At 44.0% G+C, this 27632-nt stretch overlaps 2 protein-coding genes across 4 annotated transcripts in view; one reads left to right on the top strand and one right to left on the bottom strand.

Annotated features, from left to right (window-relative positions):
• Positions 1-5158: 5158 nt before the first annotated feature.
• On the bottom strand, positions 5159-17598 carry FBXO40 (F-box protein 40). 2 transcript variants are annotated; one of them, XM_013201519.3, is made up of 3 exons: positions 17445-17598; positions 9245-11143; positions 5159-6216 (listed from the first exon to the last, which is right to left on the bottom strand). In XM_013201519.3, exons 1-3 carry the CDS (start codon positions 17451-17453, stop codon positions 6019-6021), a joined length of 2106 nt encoding a protein of 701 aa, XP_013056973.2. In that variant the 5' UTR covers positions 17454-17598; the 3' UTR covers positions 5159-6018. The 2 variants fall into 2 exon arrangements, with proteins under 2 accessions (XP_013056973.2, XP_066860474.1); XM_067004373.1 differs by having other exon boundaries at positions 9245-11138.
• A 1987-nt stretch (positions 17599-19585) lies between these two features.
• KPNA1 (karyopherin subunit alpha 1) overlaps positions 19586-27632 on the top strand; it is a 53528-nt gene continuing 45481 nt past the window's right edge. The window contains exon 1 of one of the 2 annotated variants that reach the window (XM_048055156.2): positions 19586-19743. The gene's annotated coding sequence lies outside the window, so the exon portion shown is untranslated. Of the gene's footprint in view, positions 19744-24982; positions 25054-27632 lie in introns of those variants that run through there. The other variant, XM_067004330.1, reaches the window with a different exon arrangement.

Genomic DNA, 27632 nt, shown 5'->3' with positions numbered 1-27632 from the left:
AGGAGGAGGAGGAGGCGGCGTCGGTGGTAGAGGTGCAAAAAAACAGGTCCTTGCAATGTCCCTCACTCTTTGTTTTTTTTTTTCTTTTTTTTGGGACAAGGAGGACTTTTGAGTGCAATGTTATGCATATAGATGTTTATAATCCTCCCTGTACGCACTGAAAGGAGTGAGGGTATCTGCTGTTCAAGTGCAGATGTAAGAACACAGCAGACACCGGTGTGCAATGTTAGTGACAGAAGGAGAATTGTGGCTGTAGACTTGAGGGTGGAAATTCCTCAGCTTCCCATGTTTGTCACCATTCTTTCTAAAACACCACTGAGGAGGAGGCGGTAGAGGAGGAGGAGGAGGCGGCGGCGGTGGTAGAGGTGCAAAAAAACAGGTCCTTGCAATGTCCCTCACTCTTTGTTTTTTTCTTTTTTTTGGGACAAGGAGGACTTTTCAGTGCAATGTTATGCATATAGATCTTTATAATCCTGCCTGTGCGCACTGAAAGGAGTGAGGGTATCTGCTGTTCAAGTGCAGATGTGAGAACACAGCAGACACCGGTGTGCAGTGTTGGTGACAGAAGGAGAATTGTGGCTGTAGACTTGAGGGTGGAAATTCCTCAGCTTCCCATGTTTGTCACCATTCTTTCTAAAACACCACTTTTCCGTGCTCATCTTCAGTGAAAAGGAATTGGCAATTGATGCCCCAAGAGCCTTGCTGGGGTCTTAGGTCCCTCACAAAGGATGCTCCTGCCAACCCCTGCCTCAATTCCAAATGCTGTCCCCAAGACTGAAGCTGCACTGAGGCAATGCCCTGAGGTGCAGCGGAGGGATTTGAGGATTTCTGAGGCTTCACTTGTGGCACAAACTTGAAGGTCTCCTCCAACACTAATGATCCTATGATTCCTCCACCACCTAGCCCTCCACCACCTCCTCCTCCTCCTCCTCCACCTCCACCGCCTCCTCCTCCTCATCCACAACGTCCTCCACCACGGCCTAATCTTACTTGTAGACTGCCTCTTCCTCCTCGTCCACTGCCTCTTTCTCCTCGTCCACCGCCTCCTCCACCTCCTCCACCGCCTCCTCCACCTCCTCCACCGCCTCCTCCTCCACCAGAGCCTCCTCCAGAGCCACCGCCTCCTCCACCTCCTCCACCGCCTCCTCCTCCTCCACGGCCTCCTCCTCCTCCACTGCCTCCTTATCTTCCCCCTCCTCCACCACCTCCTCCACCTCCATCACCTCCTCCTCCTCCACCACCGCTACCTCTCCTATTCTGACACTGCCAGTTGAAGTAGCATCTGCCGTCTCCAACTCTCTGCCTCCCACTGCCACCCTTTGGCCCTTATATAGGGAGGAGACGACACACCCACTATTGATGACAAGCCACTTGCACAACTCCTAACAATCACTAGGCAGCCAATCAGGGGACAGGCAATGCATCACACAGGGTCATGAAGATGCTGGGACCTGCCAGCTGCTGCCTTACAGGGCCACGGAGACGTGGTCCTGCCGGGTGTCAAATGGAACTAGAACTAGGAGCGGTGAGCAGCGCTCACCACTCGACCCTACCCGGGAAGCCACCTATGCACACCTGGTCCCTTGCAACTGCTCCTGACATCGCTGGGCTCACCACCATTGCTACCACCATGCCCTAGCCAGGGGCACGCAGAGCCATTTGGCCAGGAAGTTTCTGCCAAGGCAGAGGAGGCGGTAGAGGAGGAGGAGGAGGCAGTAGAGGAGGAGGAGGAGGCGGCGGCGGTGGTAGAGGTGCAAAAAAACAGGTCCTTGCAATGTCCCTCACTCTTTGTTTTTTTTTTCTTTTTTTTGCGACAAGGAGGACATTTCAGTGCAATGTTATGCATATAGATCTTTATAATCCTCCCTGTACGCACTGAAAGGAGTGAGGGTATCTGCTGTTCAAGTGCAGATGTGAGAACACAGCAGACACCGGTGTGCAATGTTGGTGACAGAAGGAGAATTGTGGCTGTAGACTTGAGGGTGGAAATTCCTCAGCTTCCCATGTTTGTCACCATTCTTTCTAAGACTCCAGTTTTCCATGCTCATTTTCAGTGAAAAGGAATTGGCAATTGATGCCCCAAGAGCCTTGCTGGGGTCTTAGGTCCCTCACAAAGGATTCTCCTGCCAACCCCTGCCTCAATTCCAAATGCTGTCCCCAAGACTGAAGCTGCACTGAGGCAATGCCCTGAGGTGCAGCGGAGGGATTTGAGGATTTCTGAGGCTTCACTTGTGGCACAAACTTGAAGGTCTCCTCCAACACTAATGATCCTTTGATTCCTCCACCACCTAGCCCTCCACCACCTCCTCCTCCTCCTCCACCTCCACCGCCTCCTCCTCCTCATCCACAACGTCATCCACCATGGCCTAATCTTACTTGTAGACTGCCTCTTCCTCCTCGTCCACTGCCTCTTCCTCCTCGTCCACAGCCTCTTCCTCCTCGTCCACAGCCTCTTCCTCCTCGTCCACAGCCTCTTCGTCCTCGTCCACCGCCTCCTCCTCCACCAGAGCCTCCTCCACCGCCACCGCCTCCTCCACCTCCTCCACCGCCTCCTCCTCCCCCACCGCCTCCTCCTCCTCCTCTACTGCCTCCTCCTCCTCCTGCACCGCCTTTTCCACCTCCTCCTTCTCCTCCTCCTCCACCGCCTCCTTCTCCTCCTCCTCCACCGTCACCTCCTACACCGCCACCTCCTCCACCGCCACCTCCTCCACCGCCACCTCCTGCACCAGAGCCTCCTCCACCACCACCTCCTCTACCACCACCTCTTCCACCTCCAACACCTCCTCCACCTCCAACACCTCCTCCACCTCCAACAGCTCCTCCACCTCCAACACCTCCTCCACCTCCAACACCTCCTCCACCTCCAACACCTCCTCCACCTCCAACACCTCCTCCACCTCCAACACCTCCTCCACCTCCAACACCTCCTCCACCTCCAACACCTCCTCCACCTCCACCACCGATACCTCTCCTATTCTGACACTGCCAGTTGCAGTAGCATCTGCCGTCTCCCGTCTCCAACTCTCTGCCTCCCACTGCCACCCTTTGGCCCTTATATAGGGAGGAGAAGACACACCCACTATTGATGACAAGCCACTTGCAAAACACCTAACAATCACTAGGCAGCCAATCAGGGGACAGGCAATGCATCACACAGGGTCATGAAGATGCTGGGACCCGCCAGCTGCTGCCTTACAGGGCCACGGAGACGTGGTCCTGCCGGGTGTCAAATGGAACTAGAACTAGGAGCGGTGAGCAGCGCTCACCACCCGACCCTACCCGGGAAGCCACCTTTGCACACCTGGTCCCTTGCAACTGCTCCTGACATCGCTGGGCTCACCACCATTGCTACCACCATGCCCTAGCCAGGGGCACGCAGAGCCATTTGGCCAGGAAGTTTCTGCCACGGAAGAGGAGGCGGTAGAGGAGGAGGAGGAGGCGGCGGCGGTGGTAGAGGTGCAAAAAAACAGGTCCTTGCAATGTCCCTCACTCTTTGTTTTTTTTTTCTTTTTTTTGGGACAAGGAGGACTTTTGAGTGCAATGTTATGCATATAGATGTTTATAATCCTCCCTGTACGCACTGAAAGGAGTGAGGGTATCTGCTGTTCAAGTGCAGATGTGAGAACACAGCAGACACCGGTGTGCAATGTTGGTGACAGAAGGAGAATTGTGGCTGTAGACTTGAGGGTGGAAATTCCTCAGCTTCCCATGTTTGTCACCATTCTTTCTAAAACACCACTTTTCCGTGCTCATCTTCAGTGAAAAGGAATTGGCAATTGATGCCCCAAGAGCCTTGCTGGGGTCTTAGGTCCCTCACAAAGGATGCTCCTGCCAACCCCTGCCTCAATTCCAAATGCTGTCCCCAAGACTGAAGCTGCACTGAGGCAATGCCCTGAGGTGCAGCGGAGGGATTTGAGGATTTCTGAGGCTTCACTTGTGGCACAAACTTGAAGGTCTCCTCCAACACTAATGATCCTATGATTCCTCCACCACCTAGTCCTCCACCACCTCCTCCTCCACCTCCACCGCCTCCTCCTTCTCGTCCTGAACGTCCTCCACCACCGTCTAATCTTTTTTTTGTGACAGGGAGGACTTTTGACTGCAATAGCATGCCGTTGGTTCTTTATAATCCTGGTCTACCTGATGAGCAAAGGAAGCATCAACATCATTAAATGATTTGGAGAATGCATTGGGAAAAGCAAAACGAGCTAAAGCATCGTCATCTTTGCTCCCCAACTGTGAGACGCCACTGGGCTGTTCTGTGGTATCAGAGGCAGCAGGGCAATGCCTTTCTGCTCTGCAGGACAGGTGCTGAAATTGTTAACGTTTGCTTATTTTTTGTAAGCAAATAAAGAAATAAAATTATAAATGATTTTTGCGGATGGTGGAGTCAGAACCTTTAAAAATGTCTGTAATTAGCTACTCATGTAGCATATGATGATATTTAGTAGGCCCCTCAGTGATAATTTTAGTAGCCTTTCCTGATGCCTGACAAATACTGAACATGGCATACTTAATTTTATTTTAATTAACAGCTCTTTAAAGAAAATGTCAGTGATGTTCCTGTAGCATGCGGTTTCTTTGGAGGAGTATGGGGGACACTAGGATTCCTGTTGTGAGAAGAAAGACAAAAAGATGCCCTTTTTCTGGGTGAAACTGTGTATCTTGTATGAAGACCTGTCTTTTCTTACATCTCTTCTGTTCTGAGCTGTCTGAAGTACCTCTTCTTGCATTGAGTACTTACGGTGGTATTTACCGTTTTATTTTTTGAGTTGAGGGAAAGGAGGGAGGAAAAGATTGCATCAAGTATTGAAACCACATTTCAAGATTTGTGAGAGGGGAAGAAAAGCGCAGGAAAAGAAAGGCCCTAAGATTACTTCCCTTTCAGAGCTGGTGTTCAGAGATGTCCCTGCTCAGTAGCAGGTGTCTGGCTACCCCAAAACATGGGACTGACATCCAAATCCCCATGTGCCTCAGAAGTGACCAACATTGTCCTCCCCAATGTACATTCAAAACAAACAGGTCCTAAATACCTGCATTTGTTATTATTTGCTTCTAGGTTCAAGATGTCTGAAGGTTGCAGTTTCATGATTTTCAGTATATCCTCAGGGGTTAATAAGATTCTTAATAAGAAACAAAACAAAACAAAACAAGGAAGAACTTTCTTTGACAAATTGTTTATTATTACAATTTGCAATTTGCAGTTGCAAAACTGAGTAGGTGAGGCATTCTAAAAGTGTCTTCAAGTATTTTTGATGGCTTTAATGGATTTAAAACATAACACACACACAAAAAAATATTAACCAAAAAAGGTAAAAAGTCAATTGAGCCCCTAAACAACCAGGTTTGCTACCTGGTTATTTCCAACAAAGAGCAAGTTTGCTTTGGTTTGGTTTTGATGTAGCCACAAGCTCAACTTTAAGCTTGCATTGCCTAAAGGATGGTTTGTGGTTGTGTGGTGCTATCCTGAGTCTTCACTGGAGTTTAATGAATTGAGTGCAGTTTCGGGGGTGCCTTTCCTCTGCCCATGTCCCCAAAGCAATTAGCAATCCTTAGGTCTGCCAGGTGAGAGGGCATCTCTCTGTGCTCCCAGAGCTCAGCTTTCCAGCCACAATTAAGGTGTTTTTTTATCTATTCGAGCTAGGTGTACTAACTGCTCTTGCTTCTCTCAGGGACATGGAGTTAGGCACAGCAGCCTGTCTTCAAGGATGCAAAGATGCTATCTTCAAACAATATCCTTACTGCTTTCTCCAGGGTGCTTTATTAAGCAGAGAACAGAAAAATAAACAGAAAGCACAAAACATCAGTGAGCAGTGTGCCAGAACGCTTTGGATGAAGTTTTAACAATTAAAATAATGCAGGGAGGAAAAAAAAATGCAGGATGTTCCAAATGCAGCTGGGGAGATGCCAGTTTTGTCCTTCCAAAGGAGAGTTAGAAGCAACTATCTTTACATCCAGCTTCCCAGATCTTCTTTTAAAGGGCATTGAAAGGAGTGGGTCAGAGGAGAAGCTGGTTGCTCAGACCTTGCGCTTGAAGGTGGAAACCAAAGTCTTTTGAATGGGCTCTCGAGCCTCGCACATGCCGGTCAGCAGCACAGGGTCCATCTTGTGCTCCACTTCATAGAACGGGCACTTCTTCAGGTGCTCTGACATGCACGCCACCTCGCTGTGCTGCCACCTGTTAACTCTGGAGAAGAGGCTGCTGAACTGCCAGGTCTGGGTGGTGATAAAGAAGGAGAGATAAATCAGGGAGGGAAAACTGGAATGTTAGTAAAAACAGAAGAGGATTTAGAAAAAACAGCTATATATGTTTGTAGTGGGCATGCATTACTTGTACTGGTTAGTGAAATCCAGACCACACAGGGCTGCACAACAAGTATAAGTGTAGTCTGTATTGTTATGTACCTCACACTTGTTGTTCTTGCTGCATTAGTCATCACCTGCCATTTTTAACAAGAAAGCACAGTTTTTGGTGCCAATCTAGTGCTGAACATGAGGAAACCAAGGACACCTGACCACCACAACATCACATGTGAGGTGGGGTCCAAGGTGCTTATAGGTGTATCCAACGATAATTATAAGGTACAGTGACTATGGGATGCTTGCGTGATACATATCTCAAAGAAACCTGACTTCATAAAGACCTTCCAAAGTGTTTATCAGTAACTTCAAAGGAAGGAACATTATAACACTGCTGTTACTCACCCCACCCCAGAACAAGCCTGGAAAAATCTAAGGTTGAGGTTATTCCTAGAAGAGTTACAAGCTTGTAAAAAACAGAAATGTGCAGTTAAATTTTTCTGATTCTTATTGCAGTGATACCATGTGTCATTTACTGATACACTACCATGTAGTGATAAGACTGTGAATAAGTCACTTGAATATTTCCTGTATGCCATTAAATCAAACGAATTTTTAAAATCATAGTTTAGAAATGTTTCTTCCTGTAGAAGGACAGTATGTGGATTTACTGCACTTAAGATTACCTAAGCCTGCCCTATTCCTATATAATCATAGCTATCATACAAAGTAGACAATAAATTCAGATTAATTACAAATGGGATGTTTTCAAGCAGAATCTGTGCACTGGATACAAGATTCCTGTGTGGTCAGTCTAGAGATCTGACAAGAAAGGGGTTAGACAGCCTTTAAATTCACAGCTGCTGGTTTGAAGTTGTGCAACCGTAACTGGAGTTAGTTGGAACTGGAGTTATTTAGCCCAGGTGGAATTTCTTCTTTATGCTACAGGAAGCTTCATCCTCCAGTAAATGGTCTCAGTGGCTAACTCCTGTTTGGATTTGGCTAATTCAGCTTGCAGCCACTGTACTTGTTGCACAGATCTCAAATTCTCTCCACTTCATGGTTTCTCTTAATAAAGATTTATTGTCATAAACTTCCATTTGGTAATATCTGTAGGTGGAGATTTTTAGGGGTCTGCTTGAAAGCCAGGTCCTCAAATAATTTTTATGAGCCTTCCTTGGATCTCTATATTTGTTCCCAGACCTCTCTCGTTTGCTTGGTCATGCAGGAACCTCTGATGTTATTATTTCAACCAGCTTTATGTTAGAGCAGCTGTAAGGCTAACAGAAATAAATCTGTATTAACTATTGTTTCAACTAGGACTTAAACTGAGCTGTATTTACATATTTCATTCTGATTACCCAAGCAGCCCATAAGGAAGATAATTTTCCAACACCACAAAGAGTGTGATGCCAGCTTTGCAGAAAAAATGCTTCTGCCTATGTTGTTCTCCCAGGTGCTCACATCCTAAGGCAAACGTTCATGACAATCTTATGAACTATGAATCATGAAAACAGACATTATCTACCTGGGCTTGTGCAAAGCATTTGACACAGTCCCACACAACAGCCTTTTCTCTAAATTGGAGAGACATGAATTTGATGGATCAACTGCTTAGTGGGTAAGGAATTGGCTGGATTTGGTCGCATTCACAGAGTTGCTGTCAATGGCTCGATGTCTGGGTGGAGATCCGTAATGAGTGGTGTTCCTCAGGGGTTGATACTGGGACAGGCGCTGTTTAACATCTTTGTTGGTGACATGGACAGTGGGATCGAGTGCACCCTCAGCAACTTTGCTGATGACACCAAGCTCTGTGGTGTGTTCAACACGCTGGAGTGACGGGATGCCATCCAGAGGGACCTGGACAGGGTTGAGAGGTGGGCCTGGGAGAACCTCATCGAGTTCAACAAGGCCAAGTGCAAGGTCCTGTAACTGGACCGGGGCAATCCCAAGCACAAATATAGGCTGGGTGGAGAGCAGCCATGTGGAAAAAGGCTTGGGGGTATCAGTGGATGAAAAACTAAGCATGAGCTGGCAATGTGCACTTGCAGCCCAGAAAGCCAACCATGTCCTGGGCTGCATCAAAGGAAGCGTGGCCAGCAGGTCAGGGGTGGTGATTCTCCTCCTCTACTCTGCTCTTGTGAGACCCCACCTGGAGTGCTACCTTCAGCTCTGGGGCTCCCAGCACAAGAGAAATGTGGAACTGTTAGAGGGGGTCCAGAGGAGGGACATGATGATGATCAGAGGGCTAGAGCACCTCTCTTATGAAGACAGGCTGAGAGAGTTGGGGTTGTTTAGCCCAGAGAAGAGAAGGCTCCAGGGAGACCTGCTCCACAGAGCAGCCTTCCAGTACCTAAAGGGGGCCTACAGGAAAGATGAGGAGGGACTCTTTGTAAGGGAGTGTAGTGATAGAGCAAGGGGTAATGGTTTTAAACTAAAAGAAGATAGATGTAAATTACACATTAGAAATAAATTATTTACTATTATTATATGATTCCAAAACACTGTGGGATTGATGTGAATGCCTGAGCTCCTTTCACAGTCACATCTAGTTCTTTACCCTTCAATGTACTCTATATCAGCTTGTAAAGAATAAAACAAAAGGATGAACTGCAAGTTCTTTTAAACCCTGTATGTGACCTTTAAGTACCAGGAATTCTCAGCTCCTAGTGCCTAAATACGGTGCAAATGCAAACAGGTTACTCAAGACAAGCTTGGGTGGCAACCTGCAGCTAGTAAGTAGATACCCACTTACACCTTCCTGCCTTTGCTAGATGTACTGTACTTTATAGCACTGACCTCCCAGGACACATTGGGCTGCAAATTCTTCACTTCATGAACCTTCCCCCTATCTACGTGCTTATATGCAGCATCACTTGCTGTGCTTGTGTGTAATCTGGTGACACCCCGTGACTGTCTTTTCCCCAGTGTTGCAGTCACTTGCCTTTCTGCGAGCTTTCCATGAAGTACCACCATGGGAATATCTTTTTTTCTCCCAGACCAGCAGGACCATTCCCCTCTCTTGAAGTAGAGTGGCACAGATATCCCTCATCAGCACTGACACTTGCGATAGCTGAGATAAACTGAAGCTGTCCAGGAACCCAGCAATGTACTTCAGCACTTCCAGTGGGAGGCTGCTCAGCAAATCCTTGTTTCTCCCTCGATTGTCCACTGTGTAATTGCATTTTCCTGATTCAGCAAGGAGGGTGTCAACCTCTGGTTTAATAGCAAATGTCTTGACAGGCTTGCTGTATATAACCTTGGCCTTATGTCCATCAGGGCGGAAGTGATTTTGAACAAAAGTACATCCCAAGTAGGCCAGCGGACAGCGATGCTGAAACCATCCATCCAGACATGACTGGATATCAGCATGCACATTCTTGAAGTGGGATGCAAACTCATCCCTCCTGAAGAAATGACTGCAAGTGAATGTGAAAGCTGAACTGCTTTTGTTGTGTCTTCTGGTTACACATTCAGTGTACAGCTCCACGTGGAGTTCTGGTTGGCTTTTTTCATCCAGAACATCTGCTAGAACAGCATTGGAGGAGAAAGGCTCCAGAGGAAAGCTGTAAGTCTGTGTTGCAAAGTCCACAAAGAGTCCATCGATACCCCTTGCTTCGGAGATCTCATGGCCTTTCAGTTCTTTCTCCAATGCACACAGCAGTGTGGCTTTAACTATATTTGCCGTAGGCAGTTCTTCTGGGTTTATTCCCAATTCTGAGGTATCCACCGACTTGTCTGAAGTTGGCATCTTGTGTCCCAGTGCATCTCCTAGTCGTGCTCTTTTGCCACAGTAACTAACTGGCACTTTGAAGGTGTAGACAGTCTTCACCTCCTGAGCTTCCAAGTTCCCATATACAAAGTCTTTTTCTTTCGGAGTGCAAGCAGCTAGCTGGCCAAAGCGGATAAGCATTCCCCCGTGATGTACCAGATACATGTTGTAATCGGCTACACCAACTTCTTTCTTCAGCCTCTCCAGGACCCCTTCTTGCCAAGGAGCCAGCCCTGTCATTTCTTTATTTGGAGTTACTTGTTCAGACTTTAGGTCTTTTGCTTCTTCTGTATTACCAGGCGTTTCCTTTGCCTTCTCTGCAGAGCTGGCAGCACAAGGTCCTGATGCTGTTTTCTTGGAAGCCTCCTCTGTATTTTTTCGTGTGCCAGCTGCTGAGCCTGTTACCTTGCAAGCCAAGAGCTCTTTGCTGAAAATGTTCTCCCAGGTTTTGTAACTCCCCAGATCCATTCCTTCCTTGTCCTTTGCCAAATCTTCACGCTCACGTTGGCTGAGCTCAGATGCCTGGTCATTGCCATCTTGGGAACCACAGGCCAATCCTCCCACGGCACCTTCTTCCCCACCCATGGTTTCATCCATTAGCTCTTCCACTTCATCCTTTTTCCTCCACTCCGGAAACAAGTCGGCTACTCTCAAACTCCTGAAAAGTATCTTCTGGTCTCTGAGTGCCAATGCTGTGTCCAGACACTCCTCGCTTAAGGTCTCCTTCATAATGTTCTTGTGCAGGGTTGTGTCTGAATCCACGTTTGGCCAGCGATTCCACTCCATCGAGCAGCAGACAACGCTGGCTGGACAGACATGAAGGTGCTTTGCCAGCTTAAAGCGGGCCATGGAAAAAGGACAGCCATAGTCTGAGTTGAGGCAGGGCACCTGCTCCAAGGGGCAGAGCAGTTGGTGCTCCTCCTCCTTGCATGTGTGGAAGGTGGCTCCGCAGTGAAAGCGGCAGCTGATCACCATGCAGGAGACGGAGGGCTCGATCGGTGCGCGGCAGTGCCGGCTGAAGCATCTCTCACAGTGCCTGTGCTGCCCAGGGGGAGTTTTCTGAGCCCTGTGCTGGATGTAGAAAAGACAAGAGTTACTGCCTGGAGGGGCAAGAAAGGACACAGACCACCAGTGCCAGTGCCCACGCCTGGTTTCTATGAGTTAGGTGTTCACACGCACTCCTAGCCTGAATAAGGCTATGTGTAAATGATGCCCAGCTCTGATCAGCACTGATCCCCGCAGCACAGTGTGCCCTGATAGCAGCATGGATATCAGTGAGACCTCAGTGCTCTTTGCTCTTAGCTCAGCAGAGGCAGCAAAGGTTTGAGAATGAGCTGTTTTCTGCCTCAATATTTTTGCTGATCCTGTCCATTGCATACTGCTGAAATCAAGACTGCTGCAGGCACAGAGAGGGAGCTCCTCCACTTCTTCGATATGATTTGAGTGGGAAAGGTGACATTTCTTTTTCCTCCCTAAAAAATTAGCTGGTCATTTGGCCCACGTCTTGTCACACCTTCGTCACCTCACCATGGACATGAATGGTCACAAATGAACCAGCTGCAACTGCCCTACTTTTTTTTAGTTCATCCTACATACTTACAGATCAGTGTCAAACACGACCCAGAACTGAAGAGGTGATCCTGAGGTGATCATATCTTAGATTCAGTTTATGACGCTGTTAGTGGTACCACAGGGGACCAGAAAACAGGGAAAGGTCCCAGGCAACAAGAACAGAAATAAACAAAACCAGTCTGCATTTCATAAATTCAGCTGCCACCTGGCAGGTCCATTAATTTAATGTTTTGCAACTCACAGACTGGATTAAAAGAACAAGTTGAGGATGCCAAAACAAATGTCTCAGAAATTTTAACCAGCCTTATCATAAAAAAAGGCTAAATGTTTTCTTAAGGAAGAATGCATGTCAGTTCTCACACTCCCATATTAATGTGGTTTCAAAAATATATATATTTTTTGCTTTTCTCTACCTAAAAAATGTTGAAATGAAAAGGACGTACCATTTTCCTGAGGTCCAACAGCAAAAAGCAGAAGTACAAGAATATGAAGTATGAAGACCCTTATGTAAAAAGATATCACTGCCAGATTACTAGCTTCGTGTCAGAATGAATCACTCATCTGCTTTGGTTTCATTATTGTGTTTTCCACTCTTTCCCAGTAAATCAATTAAATCACTTTAATTAGCTGAAAATAATACACTTATGAGGCCTGTCTCCAAAAGTTATCAGTGCCCCTTGCTTATAATATCCCCACCCTGGCAAAAAATCCAAGCAATGGGTATTACTCCTCCCTAAAAATGGGAAAACAGAAGCACAGAGTTTGACAGCAATTAAATAGAGACAGTCATTAGCATGAGGCATGTCTTCTTTTGTCATAAAAAATAAGAACATAACAAGAACATAACAAATGACAGTCTGGGTCAGACCAGTGGTCCATCCAGCCCTGCACTGTCCTTCGACAATACCCATAGGAGGTGAACCTTGATTCAGGGGAACATGTGGGACCTTCTGTGGATCCACAGGACTTTTCTCTTCACATGCTCTCAGCATCCATAGTTGTTGTATTGGAGACCTAGAAGCTGCCCAGTCCTTGTACTACTTGGAGCTACCTCCCTGGATAACTTGATCTGGTAGCAGCAACTTAGCCCAAAGAATACTGCAAGTAGAAAACTCCAGGCTTCTGTCTTTCTGCTCTTTGCAGTAAAGGGCGGTTAGCCAGGGCTTTTTTTTTTTTTTAATTTTATTTATTAATTTATTTATCATGAAAATGAGAAAAAGATTTTTGATACATCTTCCCACCATGCTTCCTATGCAGTAGGACCTACCATAGCTCAACACAGTTCCATTCCATCTATTGCAGCCTCCAACACTGACCAAAACCTGTTTAAATCCCCTTACCGAATCAACCCTATTCCACTGAAGTATACAGCTCAGGTGCCTGCACCTTTGTTTGCACAAGCAAAGAAAAGCTCTTTGGAAAGAACTGAAGACAGCAATGCAGAAAAGTAGTATTTCATGACCATTCATAATAGCATTCTCTGCTTGTCTTGGGAAGCACAGGGTTCTGCCCAGGGCTGACACCACAATGCTGGTCAGCATGACCCCAGACAGATTCAGCCCCTAAATAAATGTCATTTAGGACGGCATCCATCCTGCTTTAGGCTGTTTAGTGACATCTACATTTATGCAGCTCAGGGAAGAAAGAGACGCAGATGGATTTATTTCACATTGGCAGCATCCTTGCTACTGTCATTCTTGTAGCATTTTGCTGCAAATATAATCTCTAAAAATAGTCCCAGCTATGACTCGCATAAGGTCAGAGGAAGGCTGGGTACATTACACTGAAACAAAAACATGAATGTATGAACAATACTTTCCACTGCAAAACTAGCTATTAGAGAGAAATAATTGATAAATAAGAACACATCTGAAGTGCAGAGGCCTTACAGTTCTCCAAAAACACAGAAAGGGCTGATTGCTAAGTTTCTGGAGAGGAGCCTGCTTTCACACTGTTGTATGCTGAAACCAAACACACTAGACTCGCATGTAGAAAAAGAAAATATACGTTTTTTTTGTGAACAATGACGACATCACAGCATTCAGATCTAGAATCAGTCTTCATGATTACTCAGATTTGCCATTTTTAGTTCATTTTACCCCATCTCTAACTTGTACACGCTGTTCTGTCAGAAAAATATTGTTTTTCTCTCTCTTCTAATTGTCAGATCTGTGAAGCTAAAAGACAGGAAGAAGGGAGAGAGATTTTTTCTGATATATATTAGGATTTGAATGCTTCTGTTCTGACAAGACAATAATCATGAGCTCTGTATTTTAACTGATGATTTGCTCCATCTCTTAGCTGTTGATATCATTGTCAAACACAAACTACAACAGTGTTTCAACACACTTAACAGAAAATTTACAAATTCTTGCCTCAGTAAGTGATACATTAACATCCAGAGGCAGATAACACACAGATATGTCAGGTAATAAGACACTTCTCTAAACCTATATACATCTTTTTTCACTGCAACTTGCAATATTTTTGAAGGGCTGCTTAAAAAAAAAAAAAAAAGAACAGAATTTTTTACTTAAATCATGCTTAAGGTGCTGTGGAATGAAAGGATGCAAACTCCCATCCACAGTCTGTCCACTTTGGTAAATCTTTATTTTTAGACTGTCAGGACAGCAAGTCAAGTAAGATTTAAAAATATACAGCTGCCTTTTAAACTACAGATATGTCTGTGTCTGAAGTAGGTCTGTTCAGTGACAATAACTTATTGTTTATAAATCAATTATAATTTGTTTTCAGTAAATGCATATTAAATTTAGTTGCAGTTATTGAGCTAAAACAATACAACTGTTTCCTTATTTGGTATTTGTTCTGTGTAGGTGACTGATAATATGACATACCAAAATTACACATCATATCTGAACTCTTCTTGCAAATTCAAGGGATGCCTCCCAAGAAACCATTAAAAAAGGCCACCAGAAACCCCAGACAATTATCTTACAGACTGCCTCTGAGATCTGATTACCAACGAACACAAAACAATTTTTCTAAGATTTACAACATGATAAGCATCTCTTAAAAATCTCTGGAAAGTTTTCATCCAAACGCTGGAGCCAAGAATGTTAAAGTTACATATAATATTACAACAAAAAATATTTTAAAGGAATGTGAAGTATGTAGGGCAGATAGCAGTTATTTATTATCTCTTTTAATCCCTGCTACCCAGTATACAGCATTTATCTTGTTTTCAGCATAATACTTAAATCTTGGGATGAATGCAGGGTTACTAATTTCCTTACAGGGTTTTTCAATATATTTACTATGATAGTATCTGCGTGGTTCACAAGTGATAATGAATTTGCCTTGCAGTACTAGAGGTGCACCTGAGGTTAAAAGACATTGGTACTTCTGTCTGACATGTAGAATTGGAGTGTAGGAAGATAAAAACCAAATATAATTAAATATAATAGTTTACGTAAATAAAACAAAAAAAGCATGGGGATGCCCAGGTTCTGATGTCTCACTTGCCTGGCAGAGGCAGCAATAGAATCACATTTTCTAGAACATCCAAGCCTCCCAAAACTAGAGATTTTCTTCTCTTTGTGTGCAGTGCACCTCCTCAGTCACCACAACCCAAAAAACCTCAGCAAGAAATCAGGTTTGGGTCTCCAATCACTACACAGACATGTTTATTTCTGGGAGCCGAGGAAGAAAACACTACGCCAGTGGAAACTGCATGTGTATGTGATTACTAGGAGCCTAAGTTTTCTAACATCCTGCCCTTCATTACAAAATAAAAAGCAAATCCGAGAATGTCACCATCTGGAGTGACAGTGACCTCTAAGCGAGTGACGCCCCACATCTTCGCAGCCAGGACACTGTCCTGCATGGCACGCCTGCTCTGCAATTGCCATTCAGACTGATCTAATATTCACATTGCCAGCCAGGCTTCAGATGAGCCTGGTAGTGAACATGGCACAGCTCAGGGTAAGTGCAAAGGGAGAATAAAAAGTGGAGATGAAATCATTATCAGTAACACTAACAAACTTCTATCAAGTGTGTGCAAGGCATAGTTTCTTGGAGTCTTAACTCTTGAACAAGTTCATACAGATTTTACAGGGGCACTTTGATGCCAGGGCAATCCTTCTCATGAACCTCAAATCCCTGGTATAAGAGAAGAAGAGGGAAAAAGTGTTCCATGAGACAACTGTCCCGTTAGATAAGCCCAAATATGGAAAGACAGGTGACAATTAGGGAGCTATTCCGTGTATTTTTCAGCTGGGGAACAGCTGACTGAGACTGTGATGTTTTGTGGCAATAACCACTGGTTTGGAGGTGCTGAATGGGTCGGATTTGCTTTATATGAAGAAATATACTTTAAAATGGCAGGGATGGAGTAGGTCCACGGCATAGTGCATCAGTCAGGAAGAGACATCAGTTCCCTGCTTTTCTTCCAGATGATGCATTCTACTCAGGCTCCCGCAACAGTACATCTACTTCCCTTCAGCTCCCAAAACCTGGCACACAGGACCATGGAGCAAAAGATAAGCTGTCAAATCACCAGCCTTCCCTTCTCCTGGTAAATCTGTGCTGCACACGTGCAGTGAGGAGGCACAGAAACTCACTCAGGCCATTTCTATCCAGCCAAATGCACCAGTGCTGCTGAGGGAGGAGCAGGTGAGGCTTGACAGTAATGAGGCACAGGTAACACAGGGCGCTGCTGGTAGAAACCCCATGCAGCGCTTGCCTGCATGAGCGCCGGGTCAGCAATATTTCTTGCTCCTCCCTACCTGGAACAACATAGTCACAGCTCATCTAAGACAAACCCACCAAAAAATTCATGTGGATGTGGTCCCCTGGGTTCATGTGTCACGCAGGGCAGCACAGCAGCAGGGGCTGAGGAGTGGAGTGGGAAACGAGGAGACTGTGACAGGCACCCACTCTGCAGCACATGTGAAGGACTGTCCTTGGGAGGGACATACTTAGGCAAACTCTCACAGTGCATCAATACCTGGGTTTATGATTTGAGTTCACCAAGTGCCTTAAAATAACAGGTTACAGTTCAGTTGAAGCTTGAGAAAAACAAAACAAAACAAAACAAAACAAAAAACAAAACAGTTTTGTTTAGGGCTCGGGTTCTATTTTGTTCCCTGGTAACAATCTCATTAACATACTTTTCTGAAAACTTCTTGAGATAGTCAAGTGAATGGATTTAAGCAAAACAAAAGAAAACCAGCTGAACCCAGATGCCCGGTACAAAGAATGTGAGTGCTCATGGTTAAGATCTAAGTCATAAAAACAAAAGCTAAAAGATTCATGAATAAAAACTGCTAAGCATCCACAACTCTAAAAGGTACAGTAGTACCTGTAATGCTTGTAATTCTTACTTCATCACTGTATTATTTAGTCTGCACTAAAAATGTAGTTTGCAGTCTGAATCTTAAAACTCACTGGATTTTAAGTCTTACTTTTTTTTAGTTTCTTGAAAGTTACATAAATTGAATTTTTGATTTATTATCTGTCATACTACCGAAGTTCCCATTTTAGAGTCAGTATCTTAGTTTTTTAAAACCCCAGATACAGTGCTGCAAGCCGTGGCTAACCCACTGAATATGTTATGGAGGGTTTTTCTTGTTAGTGCAGCCTGTCACAGAAGTGTTCAGAGTTACCAGCTGCCTCTGTTCTCAGGTGTCACTTAAAGACATCTTGTGTCTGATTATTCTACTTCATCCTAATTACTAAGATTGTTTTGAAGACATCTTGACTTTCATAGCTTGATACAGTAACCATTGCATTGCATAAGTTTTCACCAATAAAGGCTCCAACCCTATTTACAAAACCTTACCTTAATCATAGTGTCCCTGTGTTTGTACCGAACACTTGCGCTCTTGGTTTTGCTCAGCTGGGTTGAAGTGAGGTGAGTAAGGGCTAACAAGAAGCAAAGACAGAAGAGAGAATGAGAGGACACAGAGCAAGCCCAAGCAGAAACATCAAGTAGTTTGAGGTTGTTAAAAATAAAACCTGTGCATGTGACTGGGCAGCTCAGCTTTCAGAGCTGTCTCTTCCACTGTATTTGTTAACACTGTCACTACTGGCGTGATACTTAACGGAGAGGATGTAAGCGATGGCACTAACCCTGCCCTCTGCCCTGGGTGTTAAGAGGAAAAGATCAGAGAATATCCCAGAGCCCTGTATCAGTTTCCTGCCATTCTCATCTTTAATGACTCCACTCCTCGCAGTGCCCACATCAGCCTGTAGTTTCTGCTGTTGCAGCTGTCACTGTGTCCCCTGTTCCTGCTTTCACTTACTCCAGCGGTGGGTGCACACAGTGATGATGGGTTTGCACCCACAGCAGGACCCGCCTCAGGGCATAGCCTCCAGCTGGCTGCCCTTGCCACAGGGCTGCTTGTCCTGGGACAGAAGAGCTGAACCAGCACCCCTCATGCTGACGGATGAGTTGCTGCTTCTTCCTGGTGGGGGAACACCTTGTTGCTGTGGTGGAAGCTCTGAGATCCTAAATCACAGCACGCTTTTTGTTCTGCCTTATCTTTCTCTTTTCCTATCTGTGAGACCTCAGTGACGCTGATAGTTTGAAACAGTGCAGGCAACTGTGTTTTCATTTTTAGGTTGAACGAAATGTCAGTAGGCGACAACCAAGGCTTGCTGGTGCCAATTGTAATTTAGTAGTGCTAAATACGGTTAGCAGGCTGGCTCCGTGGCCTTTTTTAGAAAGGGCTGTATTACTGTGGTACCATGTTGTATCATCCCACTGCACTCAGGAAAACAGGGGCCAGCAGGAATATGTCTAAATCCATATTTCACCCAATCACATTATCATCGATGTGTTTGTCCCTTCCACTTCAACCCCTCACCTTCTAGTTCACAATTATTCTTCAGCCTTGACCCACAACAACTTCTTCAATGTTGTTGTTGTCTTTTTAGACTGTGCTTAAAAACGTACTGCTTATATGCTTCACTTTTACACAAATCTACTTCTCAAAATTCTCTGCTACTAATTTAGGAATAAATTCTCCAGCTGAATTAACCCAGATGACAAATATTTAGTGCTTTAGAAGCAGCTGTTGCCAGAAATGAAGCTATCTTCTATCTTAATTTCACCAGAGAAGGTGACAGAAACCAGGAATTCATCTTTTTTATCTGCAGCACACCATTTGTATTAACCCAGATTCATCTGAAACTCTACACTCAGCAAAAATGGGTGAACTTACAGATCTCTGCTGCCACCGTTACCCATGCTAATTTGACTGAAGATACCTCAGGAACATCAACCCATAACCAGACCTCCCACTGCAGTACAGATGTACTTGCTGGTGGGATGGAAGAAATGCGACTTCTCTGAGAAGATGTATAACATTTATTTTGTGATGCACATACTGCTGGAGAAAGATGTTGAATGTATGCTTTATTCTCTCTTATCTCAATTTTGTGGGTGGAAATACTGTGCCATATGAAAGTCCTATGAAATATACGTATCTATATGATATGTGTATGCACATATGCATATAAATACACACATGTATGTACATACTGTATGTATATAGATGTGTAGTTGTACATATGTGCATGTTCATACCATATATATACAGATATGTAGCTGTGTACCAGCTGCCATGCCCCTCTGCTTAGGGAAGATGGCCTTTGTTGGGCTGATGGTGCCTGTGACAGGGCAGGGCAGAGACGAAGCAGGACTCCCCCTGCTGCGGCTGTCTCTGCGCTCCCTTGGGACACACGCCGTATCGCACAGCCCAGCACACGCACCTATCCCAACACACCCTACAGTCGCGATATGGCCTGTCCGCCACTCGCCAGACTACAACTCCCGGCATGCCCGGTGCGCTCTTTCTACGGCTGCGCAGCACTGGGGAATAACCTTGCGCTGCGTGCCGGGACTTGTAGTCTTTCCTGAGCCTACCAGCGCGGGCCCCGCCGGAAGGCCTCCCCCTCCCAGAGCGCTCCGCGGTCGGTCCGGAAGCTGCGCGGCTCGCCGTGCGCAGGCGCACTGCCGCCTCCAGCCAGCGCTGGGCAGGCAGGGAGGGAGAGAGGGAGAGGCGCTCGCGCGCCTCGGGCCCGTCAGCAGCCAGCGCCGGGCCGGGCCGGGCCGGGCCGCGCCGCGCCGGCCGCAGGTAGGAGGGGAGCGGAAGGGAAGGGGCCGCCGGAGGGGGGGCGGCAGCGGCTGCAGGGCGCCGAGCGGGGCCGGTCCGGTGCTGAGGGAGCCCCCGGCGTGCGCGCGTGCAGCGGGCGGGCGGGGCGGGGCGGGCCCGGCGGGAGGCCCGCGCGTGCAGCCCGGCGGCAGCCACCGGGCCGGGCCCGGCCGGGGCGGAGCCGCACCGGCAGCGGGCTCCTGGGCGCGATCGTGCCTCGGCATCCCCGGCACCCCCCTTCCCTTAGGGGGACGGGGCTGCGAGGGGGGCAACGCCCGGCCTCGTGGGGCAGGGGGCTTCCGCGCGTGCCTGCTCAGCCTGTCCCTCGTTTGTTTGTTTATTTATTTATTTATTTATTATTTATCTTCCCTCACTGATCTCAGCTGATCTTACAACACCTATCACTTCTCGCTGCAAACATGCCCTCGTATCCTTAAGTTCCCCCAGCGCTAGCTTTTTGCGTTCCTGCATGCGACGCTGCCCAGCGTTCGCTGTCCGGCCGCGGTGGCCGTTCGCAGCTCTCCTGCGAGTGGAGACCGGGTAATCGGCAGGAGCTCGCCCCATTCATAATCCTTAAATTTGTCTCCCTCGTACGGGGATACATGTGGTGATGATTTTGTGCTTTGCCTCTTGAGGGCGTTTAATGAAAACTGAAACTCTAGGCTGGAAATACACGGCGTGAGCTGTGAAAATATCGAGCTGCTGTTTTTGCAGAATTCCCAAATGGTTGCATTTAGGAGTTCCCTCATCTTTTTTTATTCAACTTTCTGTTTCTCTAGATTATTATTTTTTTGTTCCCTGACATATATTCTGCTTTAACTGCTTAGCGTTAATGACAGACTAAAGAAGTTGGGATGTGTCTGTGGGCTATCCAGAGATGGATTGTGACTTTACACCCAGCAGCTAGTTATTTGAAAGCTATCTTGTATATACTGGAATGGTATGGCAATTAATAGTTTGAATCAAACTAAGCTTTGGTATGTTTTTGTTTTTATTATGTTGCACTCCCTGGTACAGTAACGCATTGCACTGACATACGAACAAGCTAGTTCAAAGCAACTTTGTTTCTACTTGAGCCACAGTTGCACCTTTTAATTGTGCTTGAGATGTGCCCATAGGCACAGGGAAAATGAAGAGTAGATTGAGGCATGGTAAGGTAAGATGATGTGGGAGGTAGAGGTTCTCACAGTGGGGTCCCTTGCCAGAATTTTTCGAACAGATGTAGTAATGCTTCAGCTCCAAGAGAATATCGCAATTACTGAGACTGTAATTCCCCCCTGAGGCTTCTAAACAGTGCCTTTGTCACATCCCATCTCTAATTCCAGCACTGTACCAGGCCGTTTCCCTTTGCCATCAGTGTGCCATCCATTGGCTTTTCCTGATGTGTTCCCAGTGTTGAAGTGTTCAGACCTGGCTTGCTTTGGTGGTCCTGTCTGCGCACTGAGCTCAGTGCTGGTTACTGAGCAAGTCACAGGCCTTCCAGTTCAGAAAGGGAAAGGCAGCAATAGCTCCTTTCAGCAGCACTGACAAAAGAAACTATTAAAACAAAAAGCATTAAACTTTTCAGATATGGAAAAAGTTCCTGAAATGCTCTTTATAGACACTTAAGTGTAAATGTTTATTTAACTGTATTGTTTGGCAGTTTTATTACAACTTCAGTGTTTCCGTGCAGTGCTACCGTGCTTCTTTCTTTTCCTTTTATTTTTCTTTTTTCTTCTGTTGAATAAGTTGAAGTGAACAGAATGGTATATTTTATTTTAGACTGTTTGTATATAGCAGGCTTGCTTTGATGTCTTTGTCTCTTTCTTCTTGAGATGGTGGATTTTTCTCAGATGTTTTTCATGTCTTGGAGGGGCAAATGGGCCTAACTCATGTCCTTAAGAACACAAAAGGAAACTGCCTTTAGAGGCGACTGTAAAGGTCGAAAAAATTGTGGAAAGAAGTGTGAGATTAATGGAGCCAAAACAGTGCCCTCCAGAAAAATGAAAATCAAATTTATGTGAAAAAGCATAATATATAACAGTTAACCATGATTCACATCACCTATTTTGTACTTTATTGGTTCTAATTTAAATTAGAAACATGAGCGGAAATGAAACAGCAGCAGTAAGTAGCTAAATTTAGTAGATTTGTTTAAATACTTCAGAAGGCCAAACAGAGTAAGTGTGCAGAGGAGCCTAATAGGCTAGGAGCAAGTCAAGAAAAATAAAAGACAATGAAGGAATTACTCATTTGAGAAAACACTAGGAGAGGTTAAAATATCTGAACAGGAGGTTCTGGAATGATGTAATAGACAAACAACAAGTTAGAAAGACCAGACCACCTCTTCTTTCAGAGAACGAGAACTAAAGATGAACTGATATGAAAATTATTCAGCTTCATGTGAAGACACTAAACATAACAAAACTCCTTGTTTAAATAATACAATAATAGAGAGAAAAAATCCCCATATAAACTTCAGAGATAAGTGGCAATGATATGATAGCAAGTCACTTTTTTTCTGCTCTCAAGAAAAAAAATAAATGTGTCCATAGTCTATTACAACTTTTGAAGTCAAGTGGGTAATGGATTATACTGGTCTATTTTATATCCAGGCATGAGTGTAGGGTTTTCATGATACAAAATGCAACAGCAAGATGCAAGTCCCACAGAAATATCGGTGCTTTTGAATTGTTTTGAAGATGGTAGGGGAACTCTGTAAAAACAGCAAAAAGGAGCTTAAAGCACTTGGCGAAAACCTCCAGTACATAGAAAAGCTGCAGAGCAATAGGACTGGAAATCATATTATGCCACCTCATGAATGTCTTAGACTGTATTAAACATTGTGTGAATTCAGTAATTTATTATGAAGAAAAAAAAAGTAGAGGTAGTCTAGGTAGGTGATTGGCAGTGAATTTCCTTTCACCAGAAATTTTGGGTTTAAAAAGTATGTCAGTAGTAGTAGGTGTATGAAGAAGTGGTAGGAAGTAGTGGTGAATCGGACATAACTTTTCCATTTCTATTTATCCATTCATGCAGTAAAGGGGTAAACGGAGTTCAGTAGTATAGAATAAATCTTGTATCAGGATGAAGTTAATGCTTTCTTGAAACAAAATTAATGATCAGCGTCAGGAGGAGACAGAACCTGAAAATATTAGAACTGGAAGAAACAGGGCTGTGTTCCTGGGTGTGTGCAGAGAGTAACACACTGAGTTGTAAGAGTATCTCGTAAGATTTAAAAGTTAGCTAGTCACCAACTGCTGAAACTGTGATCTAGAATCCTTCTTTTCCTGCTTTTATTTGGTAGTTTGGGCTGCTGGCCAGGCTCAGCAGGAGAATTCATATGTTTTGTGAGAATCTAACCAGTTTGACAAGCAAGGATTTATTTTATTTTACAATCTGGGTTTGATGTTGAGATGGTAAGAGTTGCTGGCTTTGGAATTAAATATCCTGTGGCTAAACATCCTGAATGTCTTTATCTCCAAAGGCGGCATTGTAAGCCTACTAAATCTAGTGCTGAGGTTACACCTGACAGAAAATGCACTTGTTGCTGTATGAAAATGGCATTTTGGTGAACAAACCGCTTTTTGGTTGCAAACAAACCACAAAGTGCCTTTAAGAAATGTCAGATAATAATTTTGTCATTATGATTAAACTATTTTTTTTTAATTATATGAAGCAGGATGAAGTTGCCTGTTAAAAGACGTAGGACTCCTTTGTAGCTTACACATGATCACCTGTTTAACTGTCTGTATGTTTTACTGTTCTTTTGTGTTATTAAATGATCAGAAAGGAAATGTGCGTTCATTGGATTTAGGAGCAGTTGGTAGGAGGGATGCTAGGTGCCAGTGACGGGAGGCAGAGCCGGCATCATCAAGCTTTAAAGTTCTTGGGCGTATTGGCTTGATGTGGCTGATACATCTGTATTATGCAACTCTTTCAGTTGCTGATGTCCAAAGCTCGTACGCATTCTGCAGAATTTTGGCTCACTGTTATTTTGTGCTGCTACAATTGCTATTGGTGTCCAATTACCCGGAAGAGCTTTGGGCACATTTCATACCTTTCATAATGCTGAGTCACAGCAACCAATAAATTTGTCGAAGGCAAATTTGTCATCAGGGGATACAAGAGAGAGGTTTTGTTTCAGTGCCTGCGGTCATTCACAACCCCAAATAAAAGTTGCTTGAAACTACAAATTAAACTTAATTTAGTTTATTTTTTAACCTAATTTGTTTAAGAATATACAGGATTTCTTATTTTCATGATATGGAGTGCTGAAAGGTTCACGCTTGTTCTCTTGCAAAGAATGTTTAGGACACATTAGAAATTTTACGATGACTTTTTTTCCAGCAGACAACAACTGTCAAATTACATAGATAACTGTTGGACTATTGTTTTTCAAATGGCCCAGTTTTTAGAGAAAATACAGAAAATACATTGTGGGTCAGCACGTTCTGTAAGTGTGGGGAGGATGTGCTGTAATCTTAATGAAAATAAAAATGAATCTCTGCTTTAAAAGAAAAGCATTGCATTTTCGTCTGACGTGTAGGAGTAATCACTTTTGTTATTTCATGTACATGGTCATGTTAGCATGAAGTTATTTTTTTAATGTTAGTATAATCCTATGTGTTTGAAAAGTTTAATTCCCCATCACTAGCTGCTTTGTTTTACGGCTTGTGGGAACTTTTTGGTTTCAGGTTGATTGTTCACTATGGGTTTATAGAAATCAGCATTAATTTAAACAGATTTGTGTGCACTGCAATGGCTTTGAATGCAGCAGAAAAAATCCGTGTTTGTTATTCAAACCTAGGCCCTTTTAATAAATTTGTAGGTGGTTTCCTTTTAACTTCTTCTGACTTTGTCAGTGTTTTTTGGCCCTCTTGTTCGAATTAAAAGCTTTGCAGAACTTTGGAAGCTGTGTCTGTTGCCTCATTAAGTTAAAATGGACCTTTAAAAATGGGACTAAAACCACATCAGAAATAACTTGGTGATAGTGTACCTATAATGGAGTACTAGGTATACTGTGTCCATATATCTTTTATTGTTTTTTCTTCTTTAGTAAAACTGTTTTCTAATAAACCTCATAAATGCCTTACTACTTAATCTCTCCAGTGTTGCTTATTTAAAAAACAAAACCACACAACAACAAAAAAGCCACCACAAAAACGTAATCATTAAACTTCTTAAGATTGGCTAAAGTGACCAGTTCTGTGGGTGTCTGTGCACTTAAAAAGTAGTCCAGGCTGGTGCGCCAGATCTCTTTTGAGACAGCACCAAGTGCCAAGTAATTCTGTTAGTTCTTTTGCTGCAACCGTGAGTATGCTTCCTTGATTTTTTTTAAAATTTTTTTGTGTGTTTTTCAGTGTGATAAGGGAAGATTAGGGGTTGGCAAGCTGATGTTTCCCTAACTTCGGGGACATCTACAAAATAAAATCTGCAACCCCGTCCATGCTTTTATGAGTGCAGAAGATCTTTCTGAAGGCTACCTGGGAACATACTAAATTGACCCTTCAGGTTTAGGTGTTTTGCAAGAATACCTTTGTATGTTTGTTTTTATTTTATTACATTTTCACTTTATTTCTGCCTTTTTTTTTCTTCTCGTGGAAGATGAGATGTCCTTGAAATGTGACATCCCTACAAAATTGACATCAGGTCATCTCAGTATTGTCCATAAAATGTAGTGTATTTTCTATCTGTTTGCTTTTGAGCATATCTGTTATATTAGCATAACAGTCAATATTGAGCTTTTTAAATAGTCTGTAATTTGATGTTCCATATTGTGCAAAATTGTGCATCTTCTCAGGCTTTGTTATAATTGACTTAAGGTTGACCCCATATTGGGCAAGTAGCAGCCAAACTTGCTAAGTGGCCAAAGAACAGCCAGAACGTGCTGTATTTACTGTAGACGAAGTGGATCAATACCTGGTTTACTATCTTATAAAAGCTGCTAGGACAGAAGCAATTGTGAATTAACTGGTGATGGATGATGATCTTAGAGATCATTTCCAATCTAAATGATTCTCTGATTCTATGGAAGCAAATTAATAGGTGCATAATAAAGCAGATTTGAAAGAAATGGAGACGGGCAGGAATTCCATGATGAAATCCCCTTGCTACTTCCATGTTTTGACAACAGGTTCCTAAGACTCCTAACTCTGTTTCAAGGCTTTATGTTCTATACGAAGTCAACCATGAATTTTACGTTGCATTTGAAGCTCCTGTAATCTTTTGACCTCTTGGCTATCAGAAGGTGGTTCCTGCTTGTTCCTCTGTGAGGTCTGCTGTAGGAGTGTGCGTCCGTGCTGTTCTACATACACTGAGGTTTGTCATTCCTTCTAGTGAGTGGGGCTTGTCTGCTGCTGCAGCTTTCCCAAGCCACAGAACATTCATTTCACACGATCATTTTGTTTCCTAGTTAGTGCTAGTGTTTGAACTATCGTCATCAAAACTTACTTTGCAGGTCTTTACAAATACTCTAACTGCTCATTTTATAGTGCTTGTGAGACGTATTTTGCAATTTCGTTTTATAGCTGGAGAAAGTTAAGGTTTTAGAAATTGGCTGTGTTGTGCTTGAAGAATAGCTTCTTGGAGCTTAGTTAAATATACTTTCCTCTAATTGTCCTGAGCTTTACAGGAGTCTGAAGACTTTAGAAATTAGAAATTAATGCCTTGTCCCTTATGGTCATTCCATAGACTTCTGGCTTCTAGTATGCTTTGTCCAATAATTTAACAAAAGAAGCAGATACAGCCTCACCACAGTGTCAGTTTTTCAAGCAACAGGAGGTGGCAGTGAAGAGAGACGTCAGTCTACGGATATTCTGTATGTTCTTTTTTTCCTCAGATAACACTGTCAGCAATGCAGAGACTTGGATGTTATTTCATCTCTCTAGCATGATGTCAAATGTAGGATGCTGCATAAAAGCTTTTCCAGGGAAATAATAGCATTAATCCCTAGGTAGTATTTGTATCATTATATGCCATATATTATTCATGGTTTTACTATGAAGACTATGCCTGTCTATATGTCTGTGTACTATGAAGTTTTCTGTCACTTGCAAGAAAGCTGACAGCTTTTTTCCAAAATATTTAAATAATTCTGTTAGTATCTTGAACCTGTTGCCTTCAAATTGGCAGAAAGCAAAATAGCAAGGCTTTCTAAAATAAGTACTTTGTGGGTAAAAAATACACCTGTGGTCAAAATGTTGGATTTGTTGGCTGATGAGAGTAATGAATAACCAGGTGCTGCATTCAGGGTAGATGTTTTTTTTAAAAATTGGATATGTTCCCAGTCTCTCATTAAGAGCATCAGAAGGTGATGCATCCTGTAATCAGAAGTCAGAGAATTGCTAGGACATCTGTACAGGCTGTGCTATAGGTGTTTGGCATGATACTAAGAAGCACAATTGTGAGGAAACTTTAATTCTCCAGGGTGCATAGAGTCCTGTGGCAGAGCCATTGAGTAACCAAAAATCTCTGATGGTTAGTCATGTTGCATTCCTTCTAGCAGTGTCTGCAATTCTAGTGACAGTGATATCTGGTTTAAGAAGACAAGTTTGTTTTTGGCACTCTTTTAGATGATTGATACCTGATTTAAGAAGGCAGGGAGTTCCTTTTTGTCCCTGTATAGATGATTGCTTGGGACAAGGTAGGTCTCTGCAATAAGTGACAACATTTCACAGTGCAAACTGAAATTCTTTGACTTGATCAGCAAGGAGGAAAAGTACTGCATTTCTTTCTCCTAGAAATTTGTGCTCTGATCACCTCCACTTTTGGTATGGCCTTTGTCTTGATCAGCAAAAGAAACGGGGAATGTCTTTTCCTTAGTGAATGCAGACACTAAGGAATAGATGGTGATTTTTCATTTTATTAAAAATTATTTTTTTCATGGTAGC

This window comes from Anser cygnoides, chromosome 1 (assembly GCF_040182565.1).
Source record: "Anser cygnoides isolate HZ-2024a breed goose chromosome 1, Taihu_goose_T2T_genome, whole genome shotgun sequence".
Taxonomy (NCBI): domain Eukaryota; kingdom Metazoa; phylum Chordata; class Aves; order Anseriformes; family Anatidae; genus Anser; species Anser cygnoides.
This window is presented reverse-complemented; position numbering and strand designations above follow the sequence as displayed.